This window comes from Calypte anna, chromosome 1 (assembly GCF_003957555.1).
Source record: "Calypte anna isolate BGI_N300 chromosome 1, bCalAnn1_v1.p, whole genome shotgun sequence".
In the NCBI taxonomy this organism is placed as follows: Eukaryota; Metazoa; Chordata; class Aves; order Apodiformes; family Trochilidae; genus Calypte; species Calypte anna.
The window spans coordinates 170543312-170568902 of record NC_044244.1 but is presented as its reverse complement, the minus strand read 5'-3'; the positions used below and the strand labels follow the sequence as shown (position 1 = coordinate 170568902).

The window sequence follows — 25591 nt, the reverse complement described above, 5'->3', positions numbered from 1 at the left end:
TCACATGTTGGACAACTCTGGAACACAGACCTGACACTTTCATAGAACTACATATTATAGTCCTCCAGATCTCTTTCCAAAATGGCATCAGGTAGTACTGAGGCCATCAGCATTATGATTGTTGCTCTGACATGCCCCATTTTCCTCTTATTTTAGATTTTCATCTGTTATTTTAGTCCAATAACGTGCTGTCACAAACTCATTCTGCACCCCTTTGTTGCCAGCTTTCACTGCCACAGAGGCAGACTGTAGGAACCCAAGGTGGTAAATCCATCTGTAGCAGCTGGAGGCCTTTCCACTGCCCTCCAGTACCGACAGAGCAAACAAAGCTGCAGAGCAGGAGAGGGAGCAGAAGCAGCTAATGGAACAAAGCAGTGCCTCTGGCTGCTGCTCTGGTACCTCTGTCATTTTCTACAAGCAGGGTCTTGGGTTTTATTTTTATTTTAAAAAAATCAGGAACAAAAGAAAGCAGGAAGTAAAAAGGCATGAAACCAGTGCTGCACGTACACAGGGACTGTGCCACTGCCAGAAACTGAAACAGAAAGTAAAAAGGGAGGAGACCACTGCTGGCACTGCACAGGGAATGTGCCACTTGCAAATACACCTTGCTGAAACCTTGCTGGTTTGTCTAAGTATTTCCTCTTCAAAGACAAATTTTGAAAGCATCATTGCACATAAATACACACATTCTGAACAGAGGGAAACCGAGGCACTGAATGTCATTTAACATGTCTGTAGGGATGTAAGAAGAACCCAAGTCCCCCCAGCTTCCAGTGCACCACCTAAACCCACAGCCCTTGCTCCTGCTCTGTTCTCCTCTTCACCTCAGTAGTGTGGAGTTATTTACTGAAATGGGGAAAAGGAAGGAAATTATGCAACTATTTCCCTATACCTGTTGTGTCCTCCATTTTGCACTGTGTGGGGAAAGATGCACTGCTTGCTGGTCATGTATTAGCCAGGTGTGATCTGCAGGAGCACTCCTTTGCTCTTCACCAAGTCATTAGCATCACAAACACACCCAGCCTTTGCAAAGCTCTCAATTAAAAAAAGAAATCCATCTTTTTGATCACCTTTCACTTGCTACAGCAGAAACCTTTTTAAAGATCTAAAAATTATCTCTTTTAGAAAGGTATATATTAAAATATCTGATCCAAGTGATGGAGGTGACTGGAGGGTTTCTCATCTCATGTAAGCTCCCACCCACTTGCAAGATCACCAGCTGGAGATGGAAGGGACCTTTAAAAACCATCTAGTTCAAAAACCCCTGCCATGGCAGGGATGTGTGGTGGCAGTAGACCAAGTTACTCAAAGTTCCATCCAACCTTACCTGAGCACTTCCAAGCAGGGGACATCCACAACTCCTCTGGGCAGCTTGCACCAGTGTCCCACTACCACCTTGCAGTAAGGATACAGTAAAGAACTTCTTCATTATGTCCTACCTAAACTTACCCTGTTAAACTGTTTCAGTTTAGAACTGCTATTCCTTGTCATATCACCACCTGCCTTGGTAAAGTCTTTTTATTCTAAGCACCCTTCAAGCATTAAAAGGCCTCCACAGGGTCTCCCTGGAGCCTTCTCCAGACTGAACAACCCCAGCTCTCTCAGCTTGGCTTCACATGAGAGGTGCTCCAGACCCCTGATCATCTTCATGGCCCTCCTCTGGACCCACTCCAACAAGCCCATGGCTTCCCTGACCTCAGGGCACCCTGGGAGAGGTTTGGATGTTAAGAGGCCCTCAGTTTCACCCTGACGTGAACACCCCGACCCTTTTATCGACAAAGTCACTTTCAGCATTTTAAACACAGCGGTGTCATTTTTAAGAGACAAACAATTCCCCCTTGGGTTACAAGCGTGAAGGAGGACACAGACTGCCCCTCCACCCACCTGAGCACCGGGGAGCCTCAGGCAGGGCTGGGAGGTGATTTTTACCCTCAGGCCCCTGTGCTTCAAGGCCTGGCAGGACGAGTCCCTGCCTGGCTGGTCCTTGTCCCCCGGGAGGCCGAGGGCCGAGACAAGGCCCAGTCGCGGTGTGGCCTCCAAGCCAAAGGCCACCGCTGAGGAAACCCCGGGGCCGCTCACACAGCCTCTCCACAGCTTTCACGCACGTACCCGACCCGACCCGTGTGGGCGGCGGAACTTACCGCGGGGCGCCGGGAACCATCCATCCATCCACGCCCCGTCCTCACGCCCCGCACCGCCCCGACTGCCGCTCCCCGCCGCCCCTTCCCCCTCAACACCCTCCCGCGAGGAAGTGGGCGTGCCCAGCGCGGGCTCCGCCTGGCGCTCCCCCTTCCTCAGCGCCGATTGGCTGAGGCTGCGGAAAGGGCGGAGGGAGGGGGCGGGGGCGTGATGACGCAACGGCGGTCACGTGGTAAGGGAGAGGGGCTCAGCCCATCCTCGCCCCCTCACCCCTCCGCGCCTCTGGGCGTGCCCGGGGCCGGAGGGTGGCGGGTTCGATACCCGCGCCCGACAGTCCCAGTACCCGCTGTAAGGCAGCCAGTTACTCATGAGGACATCCCGGGTTCTCTCACCTTCCCCTCCCTCCCCTTTTTTTTTTCTACACGCCGTAGGTAGGAGTGGCAGGGACAGCACGCAAGGTGGCCAGTGTAATGGGGAAGCTGTGATGGGGCTGGCAAGGTGAGGTCTGACCAAGCTGATTCATCAGGCTGTTTGGTGAAGTTACAAGTGATAGGGCAAGAGGTAATGGCCTCAAGTTGTGCCAGGGGAGGTTTAGGGTGCATATATGTTACAGTTTATAGTAGAAATAAAATAATATTGGTTGTAAAATTTTAAAATGGACGAACTAAGAGTTAAAAGGGGCTCAGGTAGACTAAAACTCTGGGAATAAGTAACTAGTTAAGAGTGAGCTGACCCTTACAAGAACAATGATCAAAGGAGAATAAGGAGTGTGTTGACCCCATCAGCAAAAACATTAATCAAAAGGAGAATAGTTAAGCAAATTGATACCATGTACCAAAGATCAAGATAAAATATTGTATCCAGGTGGTGGGCCAGGTGGTAATGACAGCTGAAACGGTAAACCGTGGATTTACAGTTTAAGAGATGACTACCTATTGTTATTTGTAAGATCTATGTGACTGTTTGTCTATTGTTATCTGCATGATCTATGTGACTGTTTGTGACTAAAATTTATGTAACCCTGTACGTGGCCTGTAATGAAAAAGAGTATAAAAGTTGAACCAAAAACGAGGGTCTTTGGAACCCTGACTTGGGACGCTAGTCCTCAGGCTTCCCGGGCCCTGAATAAAGCACTGCATAAACTGACTCTGTTGGTTTGTGTTTTGATTATGGGCAACATATAGGAAGAATTTCTCCACTGAAAGGATTATCAGTCATTGGAACAGGCTGCCCAGGACAGCGATGGAGTCATCATCCCTGAAAGGTATTTAAGAGTTTTATAGACATAGTACTTAGGAATATGGCTTAGTTAAGGTCATGCCATTTGGGGTGTCAGTGGCATAGGCACTGCTGGATATTAGGAAATATTTTTTCACTGTCAAACATTGGAATATTCTGCCCCCAGGCAGTGGAGGAGTCACCATCCCTGGAGGCATTTAAACAGCATGTGGACCTGGTTTAGTGATGAGCTTACAGTGCTGGTTAATGACTGGACTGGATGATCTTGAAGGTCTATTCCAATCGAAGACATTCTGTGATTCTGTCAGCGTTAGGTTATTGGTTGGACTGGGTAATCCTGAAAGACGTTTCCAACTAAGGTAATTGTGTGGTTCTGTTTCAAAAGATGGGCAGGAAAGGCTGAGGCAAGGCAATGTGCACACAACACAGACTATTTTTCTATCAGTTCCCTTTACTGGCTAGGACAGCCTTGGTTTTTCAGCACTGCTGGCATTATTCCAGCTGGTTTCCTAAATCTCTTGCCACCAACCCAGATAAAGGCTTCCAGAGCTCAGGTAAGCTCCTGCATCTAGGCTAGCAAACAGTTTGTATCTATTAGTTGTATAGTTCTTAGTATTAGTTCTAAAATTAGTTCTATTTGTATCTATTAGTTGTATTCAATACCAAATGCCTGAATCTAAAATCTAGATGGTCATTGAATGAGTTAACTGATTTCAAGGGCCCTTGCAGGTGCATTAAGTCTTAAAATCAGGAAAACTTCCCTAATACAAGTCTGTTCTCAACACTCATACATACAAAAACAGGATTATGTGGAGAAAAATGCATTGCAAACCCCATGTGATCCTGTCTTCCAAACCCCTGCTCTACAGAGCCATATAGTTCTGCTGAAATAAGTGAAGCTGGAAATCAGTATTTCTTTGGCATAAAAAAAAGAGCTCAGTGTAATGCACTCCAATCCATTTTCTCCAATGCAGCCTTGCATTCATAGTAAGTATCAGAAAATTGAGCTTTGCTAACTCAGCATTGTGGAAGTGCACAGGAAAACAAACCTCAGCTCACTGTTGTGGTGACTCAGGAATGTGTCTGCTGCAGCTGGCACAGAAGCAGCAGCTCTTCCAGTGCACTGCGAGTTTGCTTGCAAATGAAAAGGGGGTGCTGAGACTAGGAGCAGAGAAATTACCTGGGAACTGTTTGATGGCTGTTCTGATGACAAATAGTTCTAATTCTGTAAACTATGAAAGTCATATTTAAATGTAAATTTAAAAAATGCTCAGGTGAAAGGCATTTTAATTGAATCTAATTAGCACCACAGAGTTAAGTGCACTGTTCACTGTGTAGTAGTCCCTTCCAGCATATAAATCTCCAGTTTTATGATGTGTTGACTGCAGGAAAGCTTTGCCTATAAAGTTTTTTTCCTGCACTTCTGAACTCCACACTCACAGGAAATCTCTGTCTCTGGCATGCTTCCAGCTTCATAACCATAATCCCACGTGAGTTCTGTTCCAGCTTTCACGAGCCTAAGAAATAAAACACTCAGTCAGTTTGTCTGAACTAAGTTGAAACAGCAGTTTAAATTAATATAATGCAAATAATAAAGATAATAAAATAATAATAATAAAGATAATAAAATACATGTGTGGCAATCATAGTGGAATGTAATAACTACAGAGGATACATACATGGCCATCATATATGTAATAATGGAATGTAGTTGCTATGGGAAACTTATCTCTGAGAACAGAAAATGGGATGTCTCAAGGTTGGCAAAAGCATCAAAAAATAGGTAAAATCAGTTCTTGTGGGTTTGGACTGCCAGATAAGGAAGAATGCAACAGGTCATCCAAGGGTAATGGTAATGAAGAGGAAGATGATGAAGAACTGACCACCAGAGGACAGAGACCACTGGGAGGATGTAATACACATGTGGGAATGGGTGGCAATGTATGTTAATGAGTTCTTGGAAAATTTACGAATATGCTAATAATTTTGTGGAAACTGTATGAATATGTACATCACACTTGCATAAAAGCTATGTAACTGGCTATTACTGACATACACATTAGGAGAGCAATTCCCTGTGTGCCCTGTGCTGCAATAAAGAATAATTGCTTAGTAGTCTCCCCGGGCTATTGAGTCTTTATTTGGCCTTTCATGGCTTCAAAGTGAAATATTATTGTGAAAGTGAAATATTACTTGTCACCAATGACTCACACGTAAACCCCAGAACTAGAGGGGGCAGGGAGCATCACACAGGCAGCTTAATAAGAAGGTAGTGTTATAGTATCACAATGTAAGAATCTGTCCCTCCTTTGCATAATTATTTTCTGATAACTAATCACTATCATTCCCTTGAATGACTCGAATGAACAATGTTAAACTTAAAAAAATTCACCTGTTTGTGAAGAATGCCACCCATGGGAAACTTCTGTTGTGAGTCTCCACAAACACGCTCTGTGCAAAGAGATTTGGGCAGCAGCTGTGCTGTAAAACAGAATATTTGAATTGGAAACAATGAAACACCTCATTATTGGTTGAAGAACCTACTTTGTGTGAGATGACTTTCACTAGTAAAGGTAGCTTTTTCCCTCCCTTCTCCCACCCACAGAACCTCTCTTACTCAGTGCCATAGCCACTTATTTTTGCTGTAACTATGCCCCTTTAAAGTATCATTTCCCTTGTATTAGAGAAGCACTTTTGCCTATGAAAATTTATTTTATGAAGCTGTTCTCAAAAAAATTATGGTAAAATTCATCTTTGATTCATGATGCACCAATAATGAGTAATGTGGCAGATGTACCCTGCTGTCATTCAGGGTAGCAGTGCTAGTGAGCAAGCAATAGATTAAAATATTGCTTATGTTGCCAAAGAGATAAGAGGTGTGGAAGGTCATTCAGGTGCATACAGGAAGACGTGGATGGCCATGGATGCAGAACAAAGGTTTCAGCCAGGGACACTTCTAACCTCAACACTGTGTCACATTTTTAGTTAAGAGTTTAAATGGATGGAGGGATTTTGTTGCAAGACATATATTCACACCAATGAAGAGAAATGCTACTTGCAGAGTACATGCAGACGTGTCTGTGAGTAGAATCAGAAAAGATCCGTGGTCTGGCTGACCATGGGAAAGTACTGAGTGTTTGCACAAAGGTCTATGTGATAACAAGAAGGGAACAAGAATAGATGTTGCTACAAAATTGTTACAAGGGGTGGGAACTTGCCCAGGGTAAGTGGCAAGGAGCTGACTTGCACAAAGACAGAACTGCTGTTAGCCACCAGGATCACCAGCCTGGTGTCCTCACTGCCAGCCCTGGCCATGCTTCTGGCAACGACTGGCCAGTGATGGCTCACTGGCTCTGATGAGGGTACAAGAGGGGGCATTTGGGGGGGGGAGGAGAGAGCATCTGCACCCCAATGAATATCCAGGGGACGCCCTGAAGGTGCTGTGTCTACCCCCCTCTCCTTCTTGATGCCATCCCTGATTATTCTGCTCAGCAGCATTTCAGGAATACATGGGTTGGTAAGGCTCTTAAATGCACTGTCTGCATAAAGCTGCTGTCTGACTTTGCTCACTTGCTCTCTTGCCTTGACAATAAACTACTATAGCAGAATCAAGCACTTACTGCTTTAAGAATTAACTGTTTGGTTTTGTATCAGACTTAAGTAGTCTGGAGTGTATTTATGCATAAGGATCTCTGATACCTGATAACACTATGAAACACTACTCTTAGTTGGAAGTATTTGGTAATTCTTTACTATTTCTTGGCAAGTCAAAGTTGAGAGACTTATTTAACATACCTGTACACAGTATGACAGACCACTTTCTGAGCCTATGATTGAATAGTTAAGAAGTTTCCTACAATATCACATCACTTACCTTAAGTCTGCATAAACTAGACTTTACAATGGTTGGGAGTAGGCCTGTGGTTCAATAAAATGGGCCATTTGCTTTCTGGACCCCCGATAAAAATCAGAAGAAAGATGTCATGCATTATTTGGGAAGATTTCACTCAGGACCCTAGCTGTCCCAGAAACCTACAACTAATAGAATACAGCATCCTATGAAGGCACTAACAGCCAGTTTGACCCAACCTGCTGTTCTGTCTCTTCAAGAATGCACCGAGAACCACAGTCTGCCTTGTTGTGCACCTACCACATAGATGGTTTATGTGCAAAAGCTTCATAGTTTATGCAAATACATGATTTATTATTTAAGCCAAGACAACTAAAAGAACACATGAAACTTTTTACTTACATTAAGAAAACGACCCACATTTCCTTCTTTTGTAGCATCCAGTACATAGATATTTTCTTCATTACCACAATTCAGAAGTGTCCTGTCACCACTGGCCTCCTCACAAAATGCATCCTGTTTTGAATGCCTGTTGTTTTCCTCTTTGCAGTCAGCTTTTAGTGGTACCTTTTTGGATGGCCTCAAAACACACGTGTCACCCAGCACACCTGACTTGCCACCATCAACACCATCCAGAGACAGACTCTTGTTCTTGCATTCTGCACTGTCCACATCAGAAAGATCAACTTCCATTGAGTGTTCTTCCTCATGCTGCTGAGCAGATACTGTCAGTGGACATGAAAGTTATTTTTCAATGCCACTTTAAAGCCAAAGCCTTTCCCTTTTTCAGTCCTGAACTCTTGGTCACCCACCCTTCTTTGTTATCCAAAATGTATGGAGCTTCCTTGCTATTTTGCCATGGTTCTCATCAATCCTCCCACAAATGACTGTTTCCTGCTGCAATGCCTAATACAAATTATTTCTTCCACATAACCATTTTATCATCATTCTCCACCTTAAAACCAGAGAGAATCACAAACTGCAATTAAGACAGAAACAAGATGCACATGCAATTGCATCAGTTTCACACTGCCTCTCCAACTTGAGCCCCCCCAACCTCTGCATTATATCATGCTCCATTTTTTTTTAATGGAACGTGCATTGGCTGTGACACAATAAGGTTTTCCAGACTGACTTTTCCACAGTTGCCCAGTTTCAGAAGCTGCTGTCAGGACAGTGGAATATGTCCCAAGATTAATGCACTGAAATAAGCAAGGTAGCAGTAATTTCCATACTGCTGAGCTCTCAGCTCAGCTTGGGAATTCTGCATACAATAGCATTCTACTTGGAAAATAGACTTCTTGAATCCAACTACATTTAAAGGCTATCACCTTGATAGGGGCACAAGTGTACTGAGAGGGCAGTATTTACAGCTCTGCAAACCTACTTTCTTTTTCTTCTTTTGGTCCACTGGTTAGCTTTGTTTTGCTTGACTGATGAATCTGAGAACTATTCTCTTCATCTGAGCTGGCACTGTCAACTCCCTTTAAACAGAATAAAAGATAATGAAAACGCTATCACGTATGAAACTCTGGGTCAACACAGGACAGCAAATGACTTTTAGGACTCTAGGGTTGAAGTTTCAAACCCACTGTAATGCATGGCTATGGCTGACTTTCAGGAAAGGTTCACACACTTGATGCAATACATTTACCTTAATTTCAGATTATCCTTCAGAATAACCTCTGCTCTCCACTTAATAAAAATTTTAAATAAGTACTTAAGTCCCAACAATTTCAACATAATTTAAACATGTTTGGATCAACTGCTGAACCAAAGCCAAAGCATGCTTTCTATACAATTTCAATAAAATGAAAAGATGTGGCAGGATTTCTCTTCTCCCATCACAAAAAGGCAATTTGTTATGGGAGCTCCAGAATGGACAGCATTGCCAAATGTTATCATGAAAATCCCACATGCATTTCTTAAGTGCAACAAAATCAATGAAACCTACAGAGCAAGTTTACCCCAATTTCCCTTCTATGCATGTAACTTGCAGGCAACACTTTGCTTCCAGGTTAAATCAAATTCTTCCAACTGTGCCCAGCTCCTGAGATTTTCTTCTCACTCTGCTGTGGCATTATTTGGTGAGACATCACAAAAATATTGTTACTCTTGTGACCTAATCCTGCGGTTACAACTCAGGGTTGCAGGGTGTGGGGGAGAGTGATTTCTTAAGACTCTCAAGGCTGGAGTGTACGTGAAGAGTGAAGGGAAAGCTGTGAGAGTTAGTTAGTGCTCATCTCAGGGAACATGCTGAAGGACTGATAATGGAGAAGGGATGGGGTACAGCTTCCAGCGTGCAAGCTTAGCTCATAGTGTGAAACAATCTCATGAAGAAAGATTATTAGAACTATGTAAGCATATAAGATAAATAGGCCAAAAATAACACACATATTCAGCATAGTAAAAAAATGAATCTATTAAATCTACTTATTAGTATTACCCTTTTTAGCTGCTGAGTATGAAAAACGACTGTTCCAGTTCCAGGCCTTCTCACTGTTGCAATACTTAAATTCCTCGGATGAACTCTGTACAGAAAGGTCAAAATGAAATTATAAAAGACAAAAAGATACCTAAGTAACTGTCACAACACACATCTCCCTAAGAGGCTCTAGTTCATAAACAACAGACTACACCAGAGCCTGCAGTCTGGCCTCATCCCAAGTTCTGTGACTATTTTGCCTTTAAGAATTGAAGACCTAGATTAGATTCGCAGTAGCAATTGTAAAAAACCCTAAAACACTTGTTCATCCTTTTTTAAAAGATCATCAGCTACTTTTACATCCTTTCCCAGTTCTCCTGCTGAGGAACAAGGTCTCTGTTGTTTTACTATTATATCAGATAATTTCAAAATAGAGGACTTAGAGACAGAATTTTGCCTTTTCCCTGCTACCACTTGCAACAATTTTGACAGTGCAGCTTTCAGACAGGAAAGCTTGTGGGGAGAAGCAATAGGGAGGGAGAGAGGCAATGTAAGCCAGATGTAGAAAATACTCACCCACAAAAGAACCTCTCTCCTGCACACCAGGAGGTAGAAGAAGGATATGAAGCAATTAACTGGCATATGCACTAAAAACATCCCTTTCAAAATTAGTCTTAGTATCTGAACAACATCTAACAACAAGTTAACAGCTCTTATTCAAGAAAATTTTCAACACAAAATATTTGCATGTGTTTTCTTGTCACAAAAAAAGAAAAAAAAAATTATGGTACTTCTTTGGGCAACAAATAATGACAACAAATGCTACTCTTAAAGGCTTTCTTAAGATTTAGATCCCTTTGTAAATTCAAAGGGTGCAACAGCCATAAGTAGCTGTGACCCTGTTATATGATTACACTGTCCTTTTCAAGCCAGTCCTAGTGAATAACATCTCAGGCTTACCACACTGATGTCTTCTTGAAGATTTCTCAGATCACCCAGACTGACATTTCTTAAGAGGCAGACTAACAAAATCTATTTTTCTGCCATACTTTTTATACAGCCCAAATGGGAAATATTTTTATTCTCAGGAAAGGAAATTTGAGATTAAGGCAGAAGTGCAATAAACAGAACTTTAAAACTGTGCTTCTTTGCAATTTTTTGTAACAGCACTTAGAAGCAGAATCTAACTGATTGCTGATAATGGAGTAATTTACAAAATTATGAATTCATTAGGTTTCCAAGATACTGAAATTCAAGTGAGAATATAGTGGCAGGTATCTAAAAAGGCTTCCATTTGCAATCTCATGGTGCTTCTCAAAGATCCACAATAAAAATCTACTATGAAATGAGCAAGATTTTTTTGTAATCGCTTTCTTTATACTACTAGAAAGAGTGTGGCAGAACAAGGAATTCAGTGTGGGAAAACAAACTCTCAACTCCTTCTGAAAAGACTACAACATTCTACTGACAAAGCCACATGGTTACTTTGCAGTAATTTTATTTTAGAAATACTGATAAGCTATGAGACTGACTGTAAAATGAAAACAGGACCACAACTTTGACATAATTCACTGCAAAACCAAGGTGTCAGATTCCTAAGAGGTAAAGTAGCAGAATCCTAGCAGGAAAAGTTATGTTGTAAAGAACAAGAGGTTTAGAGACTGGGAGCAAAGGATGGGACAGTTAGTGGCTAATTTGTTATCAAACCTTTCAGTGTCCTCAAGAACGATTAAATAATTTACTCAGGTATAAATTCTTTCAAATATGAATAATGATTGGGTGCCCTGAACAGATCAAGGGCATCCAATTAAATTTCTAGAAAATGCAAAGTGATACACACAGTAAGTAGAATATAGAGGAAAATTTTCCCACTATAAAAAATAATCAGGAATTAACAAAAAAGTTGATAAAGAAATAGAAACACCCTAAGCTGAGAACACTCAGTTCTACTTCAAGTTTTATGAAGGACTTGCTAGAATAGGGCAATATTAGTTTTGTCCTGCTTAAGTTTGGTTTGGTGGACTTACAGAATTGTTTTATTTTGGTTATCTGCAATCTGAGACAAAGATCCCTGCTTCTCAAGAACGCCATTTTTGCCAGTCCGCACTACTTCAATCACAGAGCCCGAATACTTGGTGTCAAGTTTTCTTTTTTTGGAAAGAACCCCATGGACTCCATTATTACCAGCACTCTTCTCTTTTAGCTCTTGACAAGCATCTCCCAATACCTGAGCTTCAGCTCTGCTCATTAATCTGCCTGGAAGAAAACAAAAAGATTTCTTTTTTAAATTGTTTGCTTGCTAAGATGTGTCATACTCACTACTGCAGTTTGAAGTCACATTAAAAAAAAACAAGAACATTATTTGAGACAGCAAAAAATTAATGCATTTATACTGAAGGCAACTAGCCCTTGCACAGGATGCACAGACCTGTGGGGGGGAAATAGTCTGAGATAGGCTTTGCTCCAGAATGTTTTAATTGTTTGTCTGGCACAATCGCACTGCAGAGCTCCTCAAGGTTCTTCGTCCATTTGATCATCTTGCAAGTTAAGATCACACTGACTCACTTCTCTTCCAACGCCACATCTCCCTGTTTGATTCTCACAAAAATCCCAGGGCACAGGCCACAAGAGAGGGAGAATTATCCCATGCATCTTCCACATCTTCTGTTACCTGAATAAGTACAAACAAACGTCCCCTTGTCGATATCATCTAGGCAGCGGACGCCCCAGCCTTTCTTCTCCGTGTTGAACACTTGCAACCTAACTTGAATGCCATGCTGTACAACTCTGTTCTGACACATCATCTTGTCACACCTGCACAACACACTACACTCATAAATTCTGTCAAGAGGAAGCAAAACAAAACATAAAAGACTGTATTACCAAAACAAAGTTGCTATTATTAATTTCCTTGCTGTGCATTAACAAGGCAGTTGACTGAAAAGATAAAGACTAAAACTGACTATGCAGCAATGCTCTAAAACAACTTTCTTGACTGATTCGTTATTTTTAAGGAACCATCAGCCAGATTTTGGTATAAGTAGACAATAAAAAATGCTGTCTTTTTATTTTATAGGAGTAAATCACACAGAAACAGGACTCCTTATGAAGCACCTCACTTGATGCTGGAATTGATTTTAGCAAAACAACCTGTCTGCCTGGACATAAATGTAGCTGTCATGAGCTTAGGATTTAACAAAATATGATTAGAGAATTCACAATCGTGGGGGTTTTTGCATTTGTTTCTGGTTTCACTCACAGCTTTAATTCTGCATGCCAGCCATAAACTAACATCACACAGCAACAAAGGACTGAAAGGGGCTCCTTAAGCCTGCAGGTTTTAGCCCTGGGCTAGTGCAGAAAGCTACCTTGCACAACTCCTCTCCTAAACACCTGAGGTTACTGGCACCTTTCCCAGACCACATATTAATCCATGAGAGCTGAATAAGAGGGCAGCACTGGGGCAGTTTTGGAAATTACTGGAAGAGTCATACATAGAAAAGTCTGGCAACAACTGTCTGGTATTTCTTTAGGACTCTGTTGCTACAGAACAAATGTGTGGAAAAGATACAAAGCAAAAACCATGGGTGGCTGCTGTTTTCCACTTCTTTGGCTGCTAAATCCTGTTATGGTCTCATGATAGATCTCCTTCCCTTGTGGCAGGTTTCCTTCCCCTCTGTATTCTCCCTTTGGCATCCATGAATGTACCAGGAGACAGACCAGATACAGTCTGAGTTCCCTGACCAGCTATGTAACTTTACACACTTGCTCTTTGAACTAAGCTGTGGAAATTGCAGAACCTGCCATAGAAAAGTTGTTTTTTCCCTCCTATTACTCAAGTCACATTGTTTTTTTTATCATCCTGCTCTGTCATTAAAGTTGTGACAAAACCAGAAGGTTTCAGTATCCACAAACTGCAGTTATTTTAGTCCTGTAGCTCTTCTGCTATACATAGATATTTATATCTATATATAAGATAGCACTTATATATATTTTATATATATATATATACACATACATATATATAAAAAAAGAACACTTAAATAAAGTAAAAATCAATAGTTTGGTCTTCCTTACCCTGTGGGAACAGGTCCCTCCAGTCTTTTGTAACTGTATCCATGGGATATTTTAGTATTTGTAGATTGAGAAATTCTGCTACAACCTCTTGCAGTTAGCTGTAGACATGCACATTTTGACCTAAAAAATAACAGTACAACATCTCAGAATACGCTTGGGGCAGAATAAATCAAACCTAAATCTAGATAATTTAAAATGCACTTGACTATACACTTTTATATATACATCTGTATTTCCCCCAACCCCTGCTTTTACTCCACGAGACTGTTTCAGGCACCCTGTCCTTCTCTTTGTTTCATCTGGTTAGTGGTGCTTTACCATAATCCTGTTCTTTCCACCCTAAACCCATTCTCTGTAAACAACTTAAGTACAACAGAAATGGATTATAAAGAGGACACTGTCTAACAGGTTTACTAGAGTGAATAAAAACTGTTCTGGCACAGTATCCTAGCCTGTCAGCCACTACTGTGTTACCTTCCTCCAGGCCCCAGAAATTCTTCAGTCCCCCCCACTATGGACTGGAGAACTCAAGGAACAATGCTGGTCCTCACCATCTCATGTCATAAGAACCCCAAAGACCCACAATCTTTGTGCACACAGCAATAGATCACATCCTGAACTCCAAAACCTCACATCAAATGCATTGCTGCTTTTGGAGAAGTTTAGAGTAAAGAAGCAGCATGTTGTGTGCCTTAGATAAAACTAAGTAACTACTAAGTAACCACAGAATCCTAAAATCATTTTGGTTGGAAAAGATCTTTAAGATCATCAAGTCCCACCATTAACCTAACTCTACCAGTAGAGTCTGGGCTAACCCTGTTTTTGAGCATGTTTCTAAATGTCTTTTAAACACCTCCAGGGATGGTGATTCAACCCCCTCCCTGTTCCTGTGTTTGATAACCCCTTCAGTGAAGAAGTTGCTTTTAATAACCAATCTAAACCTCCCCTAGTGCAATATGCTCTCATCCTACCAATACTGAAGCTTCATTACTGAAGGACAGGATGAGCAAGTTGGGGTTGTTCATCCTGGAGAAGGCTCCAAGGAGATCTTTTAGCAGTCTCCCAGTACCTGAAGGGGGAGGGACTTTTTTCAAGAGTGTATAGTGAGTGATAGGACAAGGGGGAATGGTTTTAAGATGGAAGAGGGCAGATGTAAGTTAGATATTAGGAAGAAACTCTAGTGTAAGGGTGGTAGGAAACTGGCACAGGTTGCCCAGAGAGCTTGTGACTGCCTCATTCCTGAAGTGTTCAAGGCCAGGTTAGACAAGGTTGCTCAAAGCCCCATCCAATGGGAGGTATCTCTGCCCATGCAGGGATGATCTTTAAAATCCCTTCCAATCCAAACTATTCTATGATTATAGTGTGATTTCAAAGTTTTGTTGGGTCATGGGCAACTGCACTGGACACCAGCACATGCAGCTGCCCTAGCTATCTGTAACACAAAATGGATTCAACACCAAACACCACCAGTATGCAGAGAACAAATCAAATTTGTTCTCTCCAAGAAAATGCACAAAATTATTACCAGATTAGCATGTTAAGTGTGTGGCAGGTTCCCACAGAGTAATACATAACCCAGAGTTACTGAGCTTTAGAAAGAGACAGTTGTGAGCAGCACCATTTAAACTGCTCAGAACACAAATGTGTTTTGTGACCACAGGGTTCCATAGGTTCTGGGGAAGGATGGGATGTAGAGATTGTGAACAAGGTTGTTTCTTCCTCTGCCCTCAGTAACCTTTGAAGATCCAGATGATGCAGTATCTCCAGGCTGTCTCATCCCATCCCACAGCAGCAGCAGCTGCAGGAGATTTGATTCAGAAAGTTGTGATTCAGGATCTTTCCCTGTCTGCCTGGAAAATGAGCCTTCCTGTGCTGGCATATGAATCTCTTTTCCCCACTCCTTTCCCAAAGACAAGAGATACGCTTGCCAGCTCCACCATGAGAAGCACAGCCAGCTTGGGAAGAGAAGGAAAGGAACACAATAATCCACCTGTTGATCACTTTTTTCCCTGCAACAGAGGCTGACAGGTAGGAGCACTCAACTTCTGGAGAAGACAGACACAGTGGGACCAGTCAACACGGTGCATGGCACAAGACCATTACCACAGATATTCCAGCAGCATTGTCCTTTGTTATTTGGCACTGTTTGGCACTGTGCAACTTCCCACTTACACCACCACCCTGAGGCATCACAGGTCACTTGTCCTGGATAAGATTTTTCTACCTACCTATCAATGCACCCGTCTGTGCAGTCACATGAATCAACAAAGATGCTGGAGAAATTGTTAAGGTAATATCCACGTGGCCATGATGCTGTCCGGTATTTGAAATAAGGTAACCTTGCACGGTCAAGATCATTACAGAAGGAAATGGGCACAGACTCAGCTCCATTGCTAATATCAAATTCAAACACAAGGGGTTCAGGATTTACAGTGTTCCTGCCCAACAGCACGTATGTGTTGAAGGAGAAGTGATCAACAAATAAGAAATTGCACTCTGTCTCAAAAAGATAGTTTTGCACATCTTGGAAGCTTCTCAGACTTCGACCACAAGGAGCTTTGTAACTCACATCCAGTGATTTTGAAAGGCAGTCTGCTTTTGCATGGCGTCTCTGGAAGTGAAACAGGATTGGTATCTTAAGAGGATTTTCACCCTTGTAGGAGCCCACTGCTCTGTTGGCAAGACAGGCACTAGAACACTTGTGGTGCTGATACTGCAGGTTTAAAGGCAAATTGAGAATTTGACTGGATGCTTCTTCACTCCCCAGCCCCATTTCTTCCATCTCTTCCTTTTTGCTATTTGGAATAAAAAAAGAAAAAAGAGCAGCATCTTAGATAAACCAGCAAAATGCACAGTTTTATAGTGGTTCAATATTATTAGTGAAGAAACAGCCCATTGCTAGAAGGCCAAGGGTTTCACTGAATTACTGTTTGCATTGCGTTACCATCCTAGCATGACATGAAGACACATTCTGCAGCATTTAAAAACAAACTAACAAACAAAAACCCCCAACAGCTTCTTACCAGAAAGAATTTACATACTAAAACAGAGAAATTATATTTAAAAATAACAAACCAAAAAGAATGGTAACTTTAACCCCATCTTCCAAATCAGTTCCTGAGGCCAAAACCAGAGAGCCTAAGTCATGTGTCTGGTTGAGATTCAGTCATTTGTGAAAGCCTGAGAATTGAACTAAAAAATAATTAATTCCTAACTCTGCTAATTGTGGTAATCCTCATGCATCTTTATTCACAATCTAATGCTCTGTTTTATTCTGCAATTTTCTCACATGGTAAATTAGACACAGCTACTCAAGACCTCAGGTTTTCCATGCAAGTCACATTAAAAATATTTTCACTTTGAAAACTAGCAGGATTCAAATCTGGATTTAAAACATTGAACTTAGAAATACGTGAAGAGGTTACAATCTCTCTCAAATGCTCCAGGGAGTATGTCAAATAAGAAACTGAAATAAAATATTAATTACACTGACCTGTAGGAACCTTCTACAGTGTTTGCAGCGTTGTCATCTGTAAGAAGATGCTGCAGTTTGGGCTTGGTTTCCTGTGTGTCATCTCCATCAAATACATTACTTACTGAAAAAAATTTGAACACAAGCAAGAACTTCAGCAATCCACATTTCAATTTATAATTGAAGAGATAATTGTTACTGAAGAGATAATTGTAAAAAGACATTTAAAAACTATGCATTTTTATGAACCTCAGCTAACAAAGAGTGTGCCAGCAAAAGCCCTACTAAAAAAATGAGCTTTTCATAACGTATGGAAAAGTCATGTGTTTGCACATAGGTGTGCCAGTGAGCTGACACACAACACTCTCACATGTTCTCTGCTTCTCTTCTTCCTCCCCTTCCTCAAGGGGGAAAAACTTGTGTGCATTGACAAACTTGAGGCAGAAACAAATCATGAAGATTCATCACCTCCTACAGACCACCAGGTGACCTGCACATTAAAATTTTTCAGGTAGGTTTCACAGTACACCAAGACAACACATATATGCAGAATATATACAGATTTCTCTGAGAAATGGAAAAACAGGCTTCTGGTGAGTAAAACAAGACATTAAATCCACATACCAAATAAATACAACCAAGATGTACATACCATTTGTCAAGGTTAAGAGATCACCTAGGTTAGCTTCATTCACAAGTGTCCAGGCCTGCCAGTATTCTATGCAAAAACCAAAACAAAACAAATAGGAAGTGTAATTTAAGTTATGATAATAGGGACAATGATAATGGAGAAAACAAGGTGCAAGTCCTCCAGAGATATTAGTTTCCTATGTTAATCTAGAGCACCACAAGACTGATATGATCAGAAACATTTTGCTCCACAGTCCTTAAGAGACACATATACAAATTACAATAAAACTACAGCTCATATTGATCGCTGTGAATCAGCATCAAGTATTCTCCAGCTTTTGGAAAGCTGCTGGAATGTTTCCAAATCCACATAAATCAGTAGCCTCCAGTGGCATTAGTAGACAAACACAATTTAGAGTAAGTTCCTCTCCTCATTTTGTCATGAGACTTGTCATCTTTCTGCTAAGAAGGGCTGTATCTTGGCATACCAAATTAATACTATACCTAAACTGGTGTAAATGGCCTTCAGATAGTAAAAACACCATGAAGAGGAGACCAGTCTCAGCCTCCTACCCCATGCAATAAAATATTACATGGTGGCTGACACATGTCAGCAAAATCCATGTTAATATTTTAGTTCTAAATCTTTACAGAAAAAAGCAAAGAAAAGATCAAATTAAACTATGTCTCAGGTTCACTGTATCATCTGAGGATTCAAGTTCAACTTCTACCTATGCACTGCTGTAATATTTTGTAATAAGAATCAAAATGTACAAGTTTGAGTATGCAAAAAATGCATTACCAACAGAGAGAAAACAGTACAAATGCAGAGTGTGTAGCTGAATCTGTTTGAAATAATATTTTTATAATTATTTTATAATTAAACCAGTAAAAAGAAACCTCTGTACTGCTCCAAGCTTTTGGAACTTCTGATTTTGATGTAGATAAAGGGAACTTATTTCCATTAAAACAGGAACAATTTTGAATGCACTGCTGTCACATTTGTTGATTTATGTTCCAAGTTATAATGCTGTCTCTGATATGACATAATAGTTTTATGACTATAATCCCACTCCAAAACCACTCAGTTCGTTAGATCTTGAACTAAAACTTCTGATGATAAAGAAAACAAGACACTGCAGTTATTTTATTACTTCAAGAATAAACATTTAGAATCCATGTGCTTAGAAGCAACACATTTTTTGAAAAAGTATACAGGCTAAACACAAAAATGGCAAAATGCACCCAAAATTATTAGCTTTATCTTAATAAAAAAAAAAAAAAAACAAACCCAAAAAACCCCAAAACAGGTATATTTTTTCAAAGTGCTTAAAGAAGTCAACTACTCAATAATTAAAATTCAGAGATATCTGAACCATGGCAGGTATCACACAGCCCCACACAAACCAGTCCAGAGCTGCCCTGCGGTCCAGCAAAATGGTTACAAGGATTTCAAACCTTGGTTTGTAGCAGTTCCATTCTTGATCTTTTTCTTTAGCAAGAGGAGCACATTTTGCACCTGCTCAAATATGGCATCCACTCTTCTACCTCCCAGTTGTGTCCAAAACATCTTCAAATCACCTGAAATGCAAACTTCAGTTTAAAAACCTGCACTGCTCCCAAGTCTAAAAGCCACAAGTAGCTCCTAGTGGGCTTTTCAAGAGCTCCCACTTGTTTCTTTGGCACTTCTGAAAAAGCAGCCAGGACAACTGATTTCTTCTGCAGGCTTAAACCTTCAGGAGTCTATTCCTAAATCTAACCAGGAAAGTGAAACAGTGACAAACAAACTGGAGTGGCATCATCAGAAAATGGTGCATGATGTAAATTCAAGCAAAGAAATTTCAAGTAAATTAAAATTCAAAAATTTCAAGTAAATTTTCAAGCCTGTCTACAAAGGCTGCTGTGGAAGACTCTCCAAACACCATCATATTAGTCTCACTGTCCCCACTGAAACACATCTAAGTGACACAGGCAAATATTTCCAGCTGAATTAACTGGACATTAGTGGTGCATCTTTGGTAAAGACTCTGAAAAGGGAATTTGCTCAAGTCTGTCAACAGACAGTGCCAGAAAAGGGAACAGGCCCTGTCTCAGGGTTAATGTTTCTCTTCTTCAATAATCAGGAACAAAAGAATAAGGAAATCTGTTTACACCATTTCTAGTGGTAGAGTCCACTGTCACCATACCAGCTTTACATTCCACACTTTCAGACAGCAAATCACAGTTGGCAAATGTGCTCGGGTGACACCTCCCCAACAGTCATGAAATTTTGCATTCTTGTATGGCTAGCAAAAAAGTATTTCCTTCATTTTTGACTTCTGCTGCCCAAAACACCTGAACCTAAGCAATGCTATGGCAGTAGAGAGTCTATGGTTATTCTCAAAGGCATCATGACAGCAGTGAAGAAAGTAACAATATTTTGCCATCTCAATCCCAGCTGCTTATGCCACCAGCATCCAAGAGCATAATATGCAATATATCAACAAAGAATGTTAAAATTATGTTGTTAAACAACTGATCTGGCACCAACCATAATCCTATGAGCTTTTATATTACAGGAATTTAAAGAAAAAGTGTGCAAAGGTCAAAATCCTATTACAAAAAATGCCCACAACACTTTTTGGAAACCTGGCTTGTAGAGACAACATCTGCCCTGTGTCATTCCCATCCTTCTGCTGTGCATTACAGTATCACAAATTTAAAATACTGAGAAATAAGTATATTATCCATGTTTAAAAAATACACATTCAGGAATTCTAGTCAGAAGTTCCATCACCACAGATGGAACTGCTGTCGTCATTTCTCATCTGTTTAGATATTTCTATAGACTTACTAAGTCAGGACAGCACTGATGGATAGTTTACTTCAGAGGATGGGCAACTGGACACTTTTTCATTTCTGGGTCATTAATTATAATCTTGCACAGGCTAAAAGGAAATAAAATACACACTACTGCAAGTAATGCTCAAACCACTCACTCACCTTGGAGATGCTTCTCCAGTTATTTTCCAGTTCTTCAGTTATTTTTTGTTCCCCCACGAATTCTAAAATTTATGGTCTCAAGTTGTGCCAGGGGAGGTTTAGGTTGGATATTAGAAAGAATTTCTTTACGGAGAGGGTGATCAGACATTGGAATGGGCTGCCCAGGGAAGTAGTGGATTCTCCATCCCTGGAGATATTTAAAAAGAGACTGGATGTGGCACTCAGTGCCATGGTCTCGTAACTGCAGCAGTAGTGGATCAAGGGTTGGACTTGATGATCTCTGAGGTCCCTTCCAACCCAGCCAATTCTATGATTCTATGATTCTCTCACTGGGGTGCCCCAAAACTTTGGCAGCAAAAACTTGGGTTTTGCATGGAGAAGCAAAGATCTCATACAAAGTTCAGAGTATAATTTTAATTTCAAAAAAGGACACATGTCCACATCACTGATTTCCTCTCCAGTGTTAGTGGTGTTATTATCAACCCCAGCCAAGAAAACAGAATGAACAGACACAGAATGCACCTACCTTGCCAGCAGTCACAATGATCTCACCACCTGATGACTCAGGCTGCAGACTGACATCTGGCAGCACAAGTTCTAAACCTGGCTGAGGCCATTACCTCTGGAGGGATTTTCTGTTCCCTCTACAGGACTCTTGTGGCCATGTGTCTCCTTTTTTCAGAATCACAGAGGGGAATGCTGCTAGAGCAAGAAACAAGCAGCCAAAGCCAGGGCTACTTATGCCAACTACCAGAAGAAATATTTAGGTACATATCCTGTGAAGGACCTGTAGTGCTGCTGACTAACATCTCACACGTACACCATAAAAGGCAAAACTACTGTCTTCTCATTATCATTTTCACAACAAAAGTGGTGCCAATTATATAATACTTTTGCTTTTCCCTCCAGAAATCCAAATTATACTACCTTCAGAACTCTCCACTCTGGAACTGGTAAGGTTCTCCACTTCAGAGCACTCGTACAGCACTGCAAGAGGTGTAGAATGGACAAGTAAGAGATCAGGTGATAAACTGAAATAGTTATATCTGCTTCATTATTCAAAATTTACACAAGTAAATACTACAGCAGGCATCAGTGAGGGCACTGTGAGAAAGCACTGCAATGAAACAACTGTCCCACATCTTGTCAAGACCCAACTGGAAAAAAAATTAAACAAAACAAGCTGTGCAAGGATTTTTTTTTATGTATGTCATTTCTCGGTATCCCTCAAGCATGAAGCTGTCACGAGACTGCCCTCATTTTCCAGCATATTCAGCCAAGCCTACATAATCCCCACTTTTATTAACTCTTTTTTTTTATATTACTGTTGTCACTATAGCAGTACTGCAAATAACCTAATTTACTCAGGAAAAAAATGAAGGCTTTTTAGGTAAAGAATCACTGAATTAGTGTCTCAACAGATGCAAGATATCTTCAGTGGGAAAACAATAAGTAAGGCAGCAGTCTTCAACAACACTGAATCACAGAAAGCTAGGGGTTAGGAAGGACCTGGAGAGATCACTGAGTCCAACACCCCTGCCAGAGCAGGGTCACCTACAGCAGGTCACACAGGAACATGTCCAGGTGGGCTTTGAATGTCTCCAGGGAAGGAGACTCCACAACCTCCCTGGGCAGCCTGTGCCAGTGCTCTGTCACCCTCACAATGAAAATTTTTTTCCTTATATTTATGTGGAAACTCCTAAACTCCAGCTTGTACCCATTGGCCCTTGTCCTGTCACTGGTCATAACTGAGAAGGGCCTGGTTCCATCTTCCTGGTTCTCTCCCTTTACATATTTATAAACATGAATGAGATCACCCCTCATTCTCCTCCAAGCTGAAGAGCCCCACTCCCTCAGCCTTTCCTCGTAAGGGAGATGTTCCACACCCTTAATCACCTTGGTCGCTGTGTGCTGGACTCTTTCAAGCAGTTCCCTGTCCTTCAGGGACTGAACGACCTAGAACTGGACACAATATTCCAGATGCAGCCTCACCTGGACAAAGTATAGGGGAAGAAGAACCCCTCTCGACCTCCTAACCACCTCTCCCTTTAATGCACCCCAGGATGCCATTGGCCTTCTCGGCCACAAGGGCACATTGCTGACTCACGGTCACCCTGTGCTCCAGGACGCCCAGGTCCCTTTCCCTTTGCTGCTCTCCAACACCTCAGTCCCCAGCACTGGTACCGGGGGTTGCTCCTTCCCAGATGCAAGGCTCTACACTTGCCCTTGTTGTAATTCACTGAACTTCTCCCTGCCCAGCTCGCCAGCCTGCAACTTCCATCACCACTCACGGACTCAAGAGAACACACCTTACTTTTTAAGCTAGCTACTTAATTTTTTCTACTCTCTAACAGAAAAAAAACATTTCCATTCAATCTGTCACAGAAACGCCAGTTGGCTCACTAGGTAAAATGAACAGTGTTGGTTTGGGGTTTTTTTAGTTTTGTTTTAGTTTTGGGTTTTTTTATGGCTTACTTTTTTTCTCTTCCATCTTCTGGGGCGGCTGTAGTGCGGGGGGGCTGCAGCACTCCCGGGGGTATCACCGGCGCGGAGCTCGGGGGCAGTGGGAGCGCGGTGCGTCCTCCGGAAAGGCTGCGGAGCGAGGGCCGGGACCTTGCGGCCGGGGCCCGGGCTGCCTCTCAGGCTACGAGGGCCGCACCGGCGCTCGCCAACGCCCGACATGGGGCGAGCGGCTGGCAGGGGAGGAGTGGGGGAGGGACGCTGGTCCAGTCGCCCCCCAAGCCCCTTCCCCTCTCAGCTCACCTGGGGAGGAAAGAGCGGAAAGGGGCAAAGGATTCAGGTGATGCGGCGCTGTCAGAGGGACCCGCTGAGGCGCGGCGGTGACCCAGACCCCCGGGACACCCTCAGGCCCGCGTTCCCCGGTGGCGGGGAGGGGGTGCCGGGCCGACTCCCGGTACCGGATGAAGGGGCCCCGGACGGTCCCATGCGGCTTTGCTAACCAACGGCGCAGCCCCGAAGGAGCCACGAGCCGGGCTCCGACTCGTCGCCCTCCTTCTTCTCCTCCTTCGCCGCCACCCCCCAGCCCGCCCCAGCTTGCCAGTACCTGGGGGCGGCGCAGGGCCGGGCCGGGCCGGCAGCACTGAGCCTGCCCGGTACCGGAGCGCGCACTGAAACGGGTCCGCCACCCGCCAGGGGGCGCTTTCCGTACACGCCTCCTGTCATGTGCGAGGCCACCTCCCCGCCACCACAGGGAGCACTGCGCATGCGCAGGAGCACCACACGTCCCTTCTCTACTCTCCACCGGTTTTGCGGATGCGCATGCGCAGAGCCGAGCGGCGCAGAGGTGGGATAAGGGCGTCCATGATGATTGGGCGAGGAACCTTCCGGGTTATGGCCTGGCGCCGGAGCTTTCTCGCTACTACGCAGGCGCGGGGCGGGGCCGAGCCCATAGACAGCCAATAGCGGGGCGCAGGAGGCGGGACGCTCACTTTTCCTTTCTTGCTATTGGCTGCGGCAGGGGAGCCAGTGGGGCTGCGCCGGAGAGGGGCGGGGCGGGGGACGGCGGGGGCGGAGCCGCGGGGGAGGCGGTGCGTCCGCCATCTTGGGGCGGGGCGGTGTCGTAGCCCTGAGGAGGTGGTGGTGGTGGTGATGGGGAGGCGGCGTTCGGAGGTTGCTGCTGTCTTGGCGCGGCACTGCTCGGCCTGGGATGGCGAGGGGGAAAGGGGCTGATCCGCTTGGGTAAGCCGCGGGGATGGCCCCGACCGCTGCTTTGAGCCTTGCGGGCAACCCCCCCCGCCGATCTGAGTAGCTGGGGGATGTCGTCTCTCAGTGTGGTGCGGGATGAGGCAGCCTGCGGTGACCCCCAGTCCTGTCGGGCTTCCCGCATAGGGCCTGGTATCCCCGGGCAGTTCATAGAGTTTTTCAGGTTGGAAAAGACCCTTTGGGTTACAGAGTCCAAGCATCATCACTACTCTACATACACTTCTCCCCTAAATCGTAGCCCCAGAACAGCACATCCAAACGGCCAGTAAACACGTCTAGGGATGGTGGCTCAGCCACCTCGCTTGGCAGCCTATTCCAGTGGCGAGGCCCCTGAGGGAAGGAAGGTGTCTTGGCTGGAGAGTTCCAGGCAGCTGGCTGAGCTCAGTGGGGCTGCAGGCACACAGGTTGCTAGCAGGAGAGAAGAGCAAGTTACTGAGAGGCGTGTGGGACTTTGATTCCAGGCTACCAAATTTTGGTGAGTGAATGAATAAGTTCCACTGCTGGCCACTGCCTTTTCCCTTTGAAGACTTAGGAGATTTTGATACTCAGCATTTACTTTGTACTTTTATATGTTTAGGCATGCTTACATCTCTGACCAGTTGTGCCAGGGGAGGTTTAGGTTGGATATTAGAAAGAATTTCTTTACGGAGAGAGTGATCAGACATTGGAATGGGCTGCCCAGGGAAGTAGTGGATTCTCCATCCCTGGAGATATTTAAAAAGAGACTGGATGTGGCACTCAGTGCCATGGTCTAGCAACCACAACTCGATGATCTCTGAGGTCCCTTCCAACCCAGCCAATTCTATGATTCAATTCTGACTGAAGTTTGGTGGTTAGCCCATGAGTACCACCTAAGTCTACAGAGAGAAATGAGACAACTTTACAGTAAACAATTTAAAATAAGACAACTTAACAGTAACGTTGTTACCAGGGTGGCTCAACGCCACTAACATGCTGACAATGTATTAAAAAGAGTGATTTATGTTTTAAAAAGGGGGACTTCTATGATAGTTTATTTTAAAATTAAGCACAAGCATTTCTTGCTTATGGAATA

At 43.0% G+C, this 25591-nt stretch overlaps 2 protein-coding genes across 2 annotated transcripts in view; one reads left to right on the top strand and one right to left on the bottom strand.

Annotated features, from left to right (window-relative positions):
• The window catches only part of LOC103535575 (SET domain bifurcated histone lysine methyltransferase 2), a 44647-nt gene extending 20676 nt beyond the window's left edge, over positions 1 to 23971 (bottom strand). Inside the window, exons 1-15 of the mRNA XM_030460139.1 lie at positions 23290 to 23971; positions 21742 to 21801; positions 19291 to 19413; positions 17855 to 17920; positions 17224 to 17326; positions 15959 to 16525; positions 13731 to 13850; positions 12325 to 12494; positions 11681 to 11909; positions 9675 to 9759; positions 8616 to 8712; positions 7631 to 7953; positions 5771 to 5859; positions 4788 to 4895; positions 2142 to 2314 (exon numbers count right to left, since the gene is read on the bottom strand). Coding sequence (XP_030315999.1) covers positions 2142 to 2314; positions 4788 to 4895; positions 5771 to 5859; positions 7631 to 7953; positions 8616 to 8712; positions 9675 to 9759; positions 11681 to 11909; positions 12325 to 12494; positions 13731 to 13850; positions 15959 to 16525; positions 17224 to 17326; positions 17855 to 17920; positions 19291 to 19413; positions 21742 to 21801; positions 23290 to 23305 — 2329 coding nt within the window. The 5' untranslated portion in view covers positions 23306 to 23971. The remainder of the gene's footprint in view (positions 1 to 2141; positions 2315 to 4787; positions 4896 to 5770; positions 5860 to 7630; positions 7954 to 8615; positions 8713 to 9674; positions 9760 to 11680; positions 11910 to 12324; positions 12495 to 13730; positions 13851 to 15958; positions 16526 to 17223; positions 17327 to 17854; positions 17921 to 19290; positions 19414 to 21741; positions 21802 to 23289) is intronic.
• Positions 23972 to 24452: 481 nt separating this feature from the next.
• CAB39L (calcium binding protein 39 like) overlaps positions 24453 to 25591 on the top strand; it is a 63605-nt gene continuing 62466 nt past the window's right edge. Inside the window, exon 1 of the mRNA XM_030468013.1 lies at positions 24453 to 24513. The gene's annotated coding sequence lies outside the window, so the exon portion shown is untranslated. The remainder of the gene's footprint in view (positions 24514 to 25591) is intronic.